Below are 9,947 nucleotides of genomic sequence, written 5' to 3' on the forward strand. Positions count from 1 at the left end.
TTGCCTGTTGGTGGTTCAATAAAGTATTGCAATGCTGTTTTAGCCTCACCCTGTGTTCTCTGAGTAGTATTTTGCCCACAGAGAAGTAGTGCGGACGTTCAGTGGGATGAGCATTGGTCCATGTGGCCTTTCTAAAGACAGCCAGGTCAGCAGACAAGAGCACCCACTGACCATCATGTCTCCACAAGCACAATCCTTCAAGGATCAATCTGCTCATCTTTAGTCTTTATTATATTTTGCCATTGATTTGCATATGCATGTTAGAGCGCTATTCTATTTAGTCTGTATTGTCATATCAATCGGCACTTATCATGCGAGCTGTCATTTATCTTACAGTTTAGATTTATGTATGTAAGTTATGCAGCTCTTGTTTTCCTCTGTTCTGCATGTTTTATGAACAACCAGAATTAGATTGGTGAATTGCTCCTAAACATTTCCCCATAGTAGTGTAATTCATTATATTAATATTTAATTTATGTTCAGAGGTTTCATGATTATATATAAATAAAGTAAACAACACCAAAGTGACAAAGTCACTAATAAATGAACATTATATGCGTGAGTATTCACTATTACACATAAATCCTAATAAAAAAGTGTATAAACACAAAAGTATTCAATAGAAGCACATATTTTTATTAATACAGAAGGGTAAAATCCATATATTTATAAGAACATGCAAAAAGGAGGAACACAGCAGCACTCTGTAGAGACCAATACACTTGCGAACACAGAATCCTATCATAATTGCTGTGTAAACTGTAAGAAAAAGTAAAAAAAAAAATACTTACAAAAGTGAAGGTTCTTAGCGTGTAAATTGACCAATTGATGTGAGCCCATCAACTGTAACAAGGTGACATCTCTCTGATGGGTCCTATCATCTAATAAATGTCTCTCTTGTGCTATAAAAGTCTACAGTGTGAATGGGCAAACATGCCTCTCCTGGGCTACAAACTTGTACATTAAGGTAAGCTGGTAGGAACCAAGTTAACTATAAACACCCTTGGGTTGATGGGTGGGGTGAAGAGTCAGAAAGGAGGAGGTAACAACCCCCTATGAAACCTTCACTTTTGTAAGTAATTTTTTTAATTTTTTTTTTTTACTTTTTATTACCGTTTACTCAGCAATTATGATAGATTTTGTGTCTGCGTTTGTATTGGTCTCTACAGAGTGCTGCGTTCCTCCTTTTTGCAAGTTATGTATTCATTGCAGTAGGCACCTGTTCATATATGGAGGTGCTGGTCAGGTTTTTTTGTTCTATGCATTTAAATTAAGTTTATCACCAACTGTCATGTGATGTGATGTTGAAAATTTAGTCAGTAATGATGAACGGATAAGGGAAAATTTGAATTCTCCTTTGTGTGATTTTTTGCAAGTAATATGATTTCCCTAAAAGTAATTCTCTGCAAATTAAAGTTCCTTATTATGCTCTATTATCTCTCAAGAAACCAGAGCATAATAGACGTAAGGTGTAGAAAAATAAAATACTTATACTCACCTCTCCATCCCCTCCAATCCTTGTCATGTTTTCTGATTGCCAGGGCCCCTTCATGCTAGGCCAGGACTTATTGCTCTAACGAGGTCTTGAAGAATTTATTACAAGTGCACTGAAGGTCATGGCGGATGTCTCAAGAACGCTATCATGTGAGCAGTGACTTTGTATGAGTATGTGCATAACCGGCCTCCTCAGAGGTGGGAAACCCAACCTAGGGTACCGAAGACTTCAGTGCCACTGGTGATGATTAGAAGATGCCATAATGATTGGACGGGTGACAGTGAGGAGCGGAGGGGCTGGAAGGATGAGCAGTAAGGTATGATTTATTTGTTTTTTAATCTTTAGATGGCTCTTGACGATTCAGAAAAATGCCAGTTAGCAGCCACCATTTTGCTGAATCCACGAATTACAATAATTCTGCAAATTGGCAAATGCAGATTTGTATAAAATGTAAGTAGAATTCTTTTTCACTCAAATATATTTGCTCATCTCTAATAGTTACCTTAAATCTCAACAGCCATGTGGAATCCATAACACAATAAAAGGCATCAAATATAAAATGTATCAATAAAAATAGGAATCGGAATAGAAATTAGACTAATAACAAAAAAACACGCTTTAAAGTAGCCTGTAACTTGTCTGTACGGTCCCTATAAAAAGGCTCAAAATGTTTTCAAGCAGTTCATTCTTGTATATTAGCAGAGTACCAGGACACCTTGTGTACTTTAGCTTTTAATATCCATGATTGCATAAAAGGTAGTTGATAGGACACTTGCAGGTAAATAGTACACGGCATCAAAATATTCTACATAGACTGTATAGAGGTCTATTGGGGGAAACTTCAGTGACAGCGAGTGTATAAAATCTCTGCAATGTCTGGGATTCAGATTATATGAAGCAGCAATTTGAGATAAAAAAAAAACAGGAATTTTCTGTACATTAGACCTGAAGAAGAGGTCACTGAATGGACCTCGAAACGCGTTGTCTCTGTATGTACCATAAATAAAGTACTGATATTGGAACCAATTTCTACAATCTACTGGATTTCCTCTATTTGATGGTTGAAATATAGCAGCGCGGGAATCTGGTGTTTTTTTCCCTCTTGGGATCTCCTCTTTGAGTAATGGAAGCAGACGCTGTCTGTCTTCACCGTCCTGCTGCAGCTTCATTGCATGTGACTAAGCGCAAACAGTAGTTGTGACTTTACACAACTATTGAGGGTGAGTTCCCTGCACAATTTAATTTATATTCATTATAGCTGCGCTGGTAAGGCCCTATGGGCGCGCTTTTGTGGTTTCTTTTATCTAAAAAGCAGGAATGGATCCCAAAGGAAGGAATGAAAAATGTATCTCATTTTGATTTCACATAACCCTCCTTACCTTCCCTCTCTCTTTGCGTAACTGCAAAAAATAAAGGTCAAAACTGTGTTGAAAAGATAACTTGTAAATCGTATGCTATTTTATTTACTTAAATCAGAATATGAAAGTATCCTCTCTAAGTATTGCTTCGAGAGGAGTTTGCAAAGCACTGCAAAGGCGCCATATAATGGCAGAGTGCCTATGACTTGGTTATACATGAACCTGAAGACATATGACTTTGCTTTCTGCATGAGGTCTATTCTGATAAAGTAGAATAGACCTGATTAAAATTTAGGGCAGGCGGTCAAGATCAGTCCTATTCAAAAAGAGTTAAAAAAAACCCAACTCATGTTTGTTGTCAGTTTCACAAATCCATGTTTCACAAGACAAGTATGCCTTGTGATGCTCTGACTGGCCCTGGACTTCTGATCCAAGCTCAACAGCCAGTGGGGATACGGAGTTTGGATTTCGATACCTTGTCTGGTTCATGAATAGCGGTACATACTCAGACTATGAAACATTGTTGTGTGAAATCGGCATTAGGCTCCTATGGGGCAGGTAATGAAGCACTGCACAAAAGTAATTTTTTAAAGGAGCATGGTGAAAAACTAGTAATGATGATAATTTTCACATTCAAAAGTAGCCTGCAAAAAACAGGTCTTAATGACAAAATTAGGCTTGCCAAATCTGTAAATGTGTCATAATTTGAACAAATGTTCGTTTTCTCCAAATATGAATAGATCATATGAAGACAAGGGATGTTCTTCATTTGGATGCTAATGAATATTCTCTTAGGACATTTTCCAATTTTTCCATTATGAATGTCTCAAGTATTCAATTCGATACAACACTGAATAAAATATGTCATTAAATTATGGACTACCCCTTATAGTCCCATAACTTTGCTTTTAGCCTAGGACACACTTGCATTATATTTTTTCTTCACCCTCATAACTTTGGACATTCTCAATCACATTTCTACTCTGGTAGTATCCTTGGATATGGGGTTGAAGTATGAATTTACCTGTATACATCAATATATTGTGGTGAATGTATTCAGAATTAATAGCAAGACTTGGAGCTTGGTTGTTTGACCAACCTCATTTGGCCGTCCTTCCAGCTTTGTACATAAAATAGTTTTAAATATCAGACATTGTTTTACCGAGATCTGGCGATTTAGAGTAACCAGCTATTTGCATGTCTTTATTTTCCTAGTTGTCTCCTGATGGGGTTTCATCTGGGATTTATGCGTTGTACAGGGAAGAACAAAAGGGTTAATAATGTTTTGAACTTTTGACTTTCAGGCTCCATATGTCACCATCCACAACAGATTTGATAGTGAAGCTACCATCATTTTATAGAGAATCATCTTGGCTATCTTATACATAAATTTGACGTGACTATTTAGCATATGATTAGTTATGCAGATTCTTGCCATATCACTGCATTGTTACTATTTTGCTCCTGGTGATGGAAAAATGATTTTCTTTCTGAATACTCCAAAATACAACCTGTTTTTACATTCTTTAATAGCTCAGTGTATTGTTAGGTTGATTCCAAAGTGAAAAGTCACTGGTTCAAATCGAGAAGCAGCCATGAAGATGGTTTCCCAAGGAAAGAGAGAAAGCATCATCCAGCTCATCGATAGTGATGCCAAGAAAATTGCCAAACTGCATCATGTGGGTGCTATGACAGTTATTATAGTGTATGTGGTAATGGGTTATTCCAATTTCCAAGATCCTATCCCAATATGTAGTAGAAATAATAATAATATTATCAAATACCTCCAATTAGAACTGTAGTATAGTTCTTCGGATTAGCCATGTCGCTTATCCCATGTGCAGAACATTGCAGTGGCTTAGGAATTTCTTGTGAAGGAAACCAGTCCAGCTTCAATCCATAAAATCAAATCTTTTATTTCATGATGAAAATAGATATGGCAACACTGAAAAATGCCTAGGTACAGGCATGATTGGGGAAAAGGGGTGCAAGGAGGTGAAACCGGACTCATTTTGAATGACTGCTGCCTTCTTAAACCCAGTTTGAACTGTCCACTCTGATTGAAGTGGCTTAAGTATGCATGGTTATGACCACTAGCAACTAATTCACTATAAGAGTGGTCATAACCATCGATGCCTAAGTTATTTCAGTGCCCATATGGGGTAAGCGACATTCCTTATCAGGAGAACTATACTACATTTCTAATTGGAGGTATTTGCTAATATTATTTTTATTACACCTACTACATATTGGGACAGGATCTTGGAGATAGGAAGGCCCCTTTGAGTTAATGGGTTGGAGAGAGGATACTGATTTAACCCTGCTGATGTCTGTAGCTCTTCTTTTGATTACCCAACCAGACATTGTTGTAGTGTGACACAATGGAGATGTAATGCAGGACCAGCTAAACAAAAAAGAGCCATTAATGCCTACAGGTAAGAGGCAGTACTGTCTCCCATCAAAATGGACACAGACCACTGTCAAACAGACCACTGCCGTATAGTATATGGTTTGAGTGTTGGCTTTATGTTCACTTGGGCAGTTATAATGTTCGAAAAGCAGAATGTTACATTTCATGAAATAGGGAAAACTAATCACTCAGCAGCTGTCCATCACCGGTAACTATTCAACTTTCCATTATCACAGGAGGTAAAGTTAACTATTCTCCATGCCTTCATACATTGGCACACATTGATCATATGGGTAAACAAAAAAAGAATAAACAAGATAAAGTCTTACTCATTAAGTGTGTGAGTTGGCATCTCATTCCGTTCATTTTGACCATAACAACTAGTCTTGGCTTCTGGAATTACTGAATATGTGTCCAACATGGCTGATGCAGCTGTGGTGATAATTCCAAGGCCATCTCTTACTCTGGCTTCCAAGGTGTACTCCCAGTCGTCATAAGATACAGAAACTAATCCAGATGGAAATTCAAAAGGTATTATTTCTGTGTTACCAGTCACCAGATTAGGAACAATCCAGATATAACCGTATCCCATAAGGCCTAAAGAGCGGGATTCTTCAAAAATTCTAATGGATTCATCCTTTGAACAATAAAGGAGTATAACCGAAGAATGGATCCTCTTCAGCTGAGTAAGAGTTTGTGCATCAGTATATGATGCGTCCAGAGTAATTACATTCTGCACATCCCAATCCACAAAACTATTTTCCACAGTGTTTTTTATGAAACTTATAAAGTCTCGATATCCTGGGAAAGTGCTTGTTATAAGAGAGAAAACATGCCAGTCATATTCCTCCATAATACTAAGCATGACAGTAGCTTGCTGTGTGATGGAAGCTCCAAACTGGAAGAAGGTTGACATTGAATCCTGCAAAAGAACAATATAAGAAATGATCAGGAGGACAATGATTACTTGGCAAAATATTAAGTCAATGCAAGAATGGCATTCATAGTGATGAACATGCGGAATTCAAATGTTCCAAGAAGTTTTTTACTTAGACTTTAATGTATATGCATACATTTGCTTTCACTATTATTGGTATAAAGGTGGTATAAAGGTGGTATTTTTTACCACCTTTATGCTGATGACACTCAGATCTACCTCTCTGGCCCAGACGTCATCTTTTTGCTGTCCAGAATCCCGGAGTGTCTATCAGCCATATCCTCCCTCTTCTCCTCTCGCTTCCTCAAGCTCAATGTGGACAAATCTGAACTCATTATCTTTCCACCATCTCACAGATCTTCCTTACCTGACCTATCTATCACAATTAATGACATCATGCTTTCTCCAGTACCGGAAGTCCGCTGCTTCGGAGTAACCTTTGACTCTGCCCTGTCCTTCAAACCCCACATCCAAGCTCTTTCTACCTCCTGTCACCTCCAGCTCAAAAATATTTCCAGAGTCCGTCCTTTCCTCAACCCTCAATCTAATAAAATGCTTGTGCACGCCCTCATCATCTCCCGCCTCGACTACTGCAACATCCTTTTCTGTGGTCTCCCTGCTAACACCCTCGCACCTCTCCAGTCCATCCTTAACTTTGCTGCCCGACTAATTCATCTTTCTCCTTGCTACTCCTCCGCTTCTCCCCTCTGCAAATCTCTTCACTGGCTCCCATTCCCTCAGCATATCCAGTTCAAATTACTAATACTGACCTACAAGGCCATCTATAACCTGTCTCCCCCATATGTCTCTGAACTAATCTCCCGATACCTTCACTCACGTAATCTCCGGTCATCCCAAGACCTCCTTCTCTCCTCCACATTTATTCGCTCCTCACCCAACCGCCTCCAAGACTTCTTCCAAATAGCCCCATCCTATGGAATTCTTTGCCCCAACATGTCCAACTATCAGCCACATTCGGATCCTTCAGATGGAACCTGAAGCCCACCTCTTTAAGAAAGCCTACAAACTGCAATGACCCCGCTACCTCCTGACCACTACTGGAGATATCACCTCAACCAACACCGGAACTGCTGCAACCGACCAACCTACTGTCTCCTTCCCCACCATCCTGTAGCATGTAAGCCCGAAAGGGCATGTTCCTCTTCCCTCTGTATCAGTCTGTCATTGTAAGTTTGTTTACTCTAAGTGATATCTGTAAATTGTATGTAACCCCTTCTCATGTACAGCACCATGGAATCAATGGTGCTATATAAATAATAATGATAATAATAATAATAATAATAATAATAATAAAATTGGACATTTTATCCATTGAGTTCTAAAGACCTAACTGATCAAACTGTAAGAGAATGCACATCTCAATTCAATTTAAACGCTGCATAATTGTTGAAAAAGGTTTAGGAGGTTTTTTACATTGTGAAAAAAGAAAGAAGGAAGCAGATGTGATAAAATAATAAAATATGATTTGCCAGTAGAGTCCTTATCTGTCCCTGTGCTGTTGCTCTACTGCACCATCACCAGCCACATGTAGCAGCTGCAGCCAATCACTGGTCTCAAAATAGTGACAGCAATGGAACGGCAGTGAATTTGACAGGTAGGTAATAATTTATCATTTTGCCAGATTTGCCTCTGTCGTCAGCTTTTTTCGCAACTCGAAAAACCACATATATTTTGTAAGTGTATTTTTCAGGATATATTATGGCAATTAAACCCAATTGAAAAGCATATTATATAACTACTTATATAAAAAATATTTACTTTTGGTGATAACAATGTGCTCTAGAAGTGACATAGGAGAATTATGCCCTGCATTCAGTTTCAGTAATATAAATTTCACACATCTTCCTGATGTCCCAATAAAGAAAAATGAAAGAATAAATTAAGCTGGGGTCACATTGCGTTATGGCAGTCCGTTAGACGGACTGTGTTACACCACAGCATAACGCGGTGTAACGCAGTCCATTAACGCTGCAATTGACCCCCCAATATCGGTCGCATTGCGATGCATGCCGTAAAGCGGCATGCGTTCGCGATGTGCCGTCATTCAGTGACGGAGCCTCGGATGCAGGCTGCAGCGTCTGAGGCTCGCAAAGATAAATCATCTGCGCTAGCGGGTATAGCATAACGTGATCGCGTTATGCTATACCGTTAACGCAATGTGAACCTAGCCTTAGGTATTGAAGAAATATGTCAATGAAACCCAATATCAAGTGTAATATTTAAAAGAAACCTAACATTATTAGCATGCAGATATGGTGTTAATCTGCAGGTTGATAGCGTTCTAATACTTGCTGGCACCCACACTGAGCGCTCTGCTGCCAGGAGGAAATAAACTTTGTTCCCTTCGGCAGCATCTGGTTTTCAGTCACAGAGGGGAAGCCGGTGAGGCTTGAATCTCCGCTCAGTACATAGTGAGTAGCAGCAGTAAGCATGCCCCGACAAAGACTGATAGCAGGATCAGCATTAGAACTGGCTGTTACTCAATGCCAAGGCTTGGTTACATCTGTCGCTCACTATCTACTGAGCGGAAATTGAAGCCATGCGGGCTGTGCTTGTTAGGAACAGCGGAACGCACTAAATAAAAATAATAATAAAGTGTGTTCGCCGCTCGGGGTCCACCGTGCAGTAGGTGTTACAACCGCTGCTGAGTAATGGCAGACGAGCAATATGGCGATATAATGCGCACGGGTTCAACTTCACCCGAAGTGCGCAGAGCGGGCTCTGTTCACACATAGAGGTGCCGCAGCAAAAACATACAAAAAGGCTGAGCCTGTTAGAGTCACAGACCTCAGGTAAATGCACACACGGTATAAGGTCACAGGAGCAGGAACTAAGACAGAGGGGCTGCGTCCATCTAGACCTACCGTGTGTGCGGCATCGCTACTGCGAACGCCAAGAAGGGTTGCAACTGCAGTGCGGCGCAGGACACAGCTACAAAGCAGGCGCTATGTTGGACGCTAGCGCAGAGGTGCGGTGTGCACAGTGGCCTATAACTTGCCACAGACTGGAGCAGACTACTGAACTAATTCCCTAACCACATGCGTAATATCAGAGGGAAGGGGTTTCATAATAAGTCAGTCACCAGAATCATACATCTGTCACCATTCACACATAGCAGTATAGTCTATACTAGAGCATGGCGGAACGGCCATTCGCGCTTTTTATAGCAGCCGGGATCTTCCGGAAGCTTTCAGATTTCTGAGATCTGGAGCAGGACCTGAGCACATGACTCCCGATCTCCAAAGGGAAACCGTCTCATGAGCATGCTCAGTAGGAGGACAGAGGGACTTAGCCCCTGGAGAGATTTGCTGCAAGGCAATCCCCTCTGCGGTAGATAAAGAGCAAGAGACCACAGAATGTAAGGGTCTGGATTCCTGCAGAGCAGACGCAGGAACCTGTCTCCTAACAGTGCCATTATGACTGAAACCTGGAGGCTGATTTCATGAATAAAGTTAATTTACGCTTGAAGGCAGGAATCTCAGTGTGGCGTCCCCACGTCTTTAGAACACTATTGACCTGATGATTAGGATAATAGTGTGGTTTTTAACATGACAGGCTCCCTTTAATTGATGATAGCATTACTTATAAATAGATTCTATGAACTATTATGCAAGTGTGTGACAGCACAGCACAGAAGATTAAATTTATGTGAGGCAAAAAGAATATTGACATACATGACTTTTAGGGCAACTGGGGGCTTTGGAGTATTTTCAATTTTTGGTTAGT

General features: G+C 40.0%; 1 protein-coding gene across 1 annotated transcript in view; it reads right to left on the reverse strand.

Annotated features, from left to right (window-relative positions):
- Positions 1 to 6,183, reverse strand: part of GRIN2A (glutamate ionotropic receptor NMDA type subunit 2A) — a 293,548-nt gene extending 287,365 nt beyond the window's left edge. Inside the window, exon 1 of the mRNA XM_073542833.1 lies at positions 5,593 to 6,183. Within this exon, the coding sequence (XP_073398934.1) occupies positions 5,593 to 6,179 (587 nt within the window). The 5' untranslated portion in view covers positions 6,180 to 6,183. The remainder of the gene's footprint in view (positions 1 to 5,592) is intronic.
- Between the last annotated feature and the right edge of the window lie 3,764 nt (positions 6,184 to 9,947).

Source organism: Dendrobates tinctorius, unplaced genomic scaffold, assembly GCF_039654945.1.
Source record: "Dendrobates tinctorius isolate UK_male_01 unplaced genomic scaffold, ASM3965494v1 ptg000129l, whole genome shotgun sequence".
Taxonomy (NCBI): Eukaryota; Metazoa; Chordata; class Amphibia; order Anura; family Dendrobatidae; genus Dendrobates; species Dendrobates tinctorius.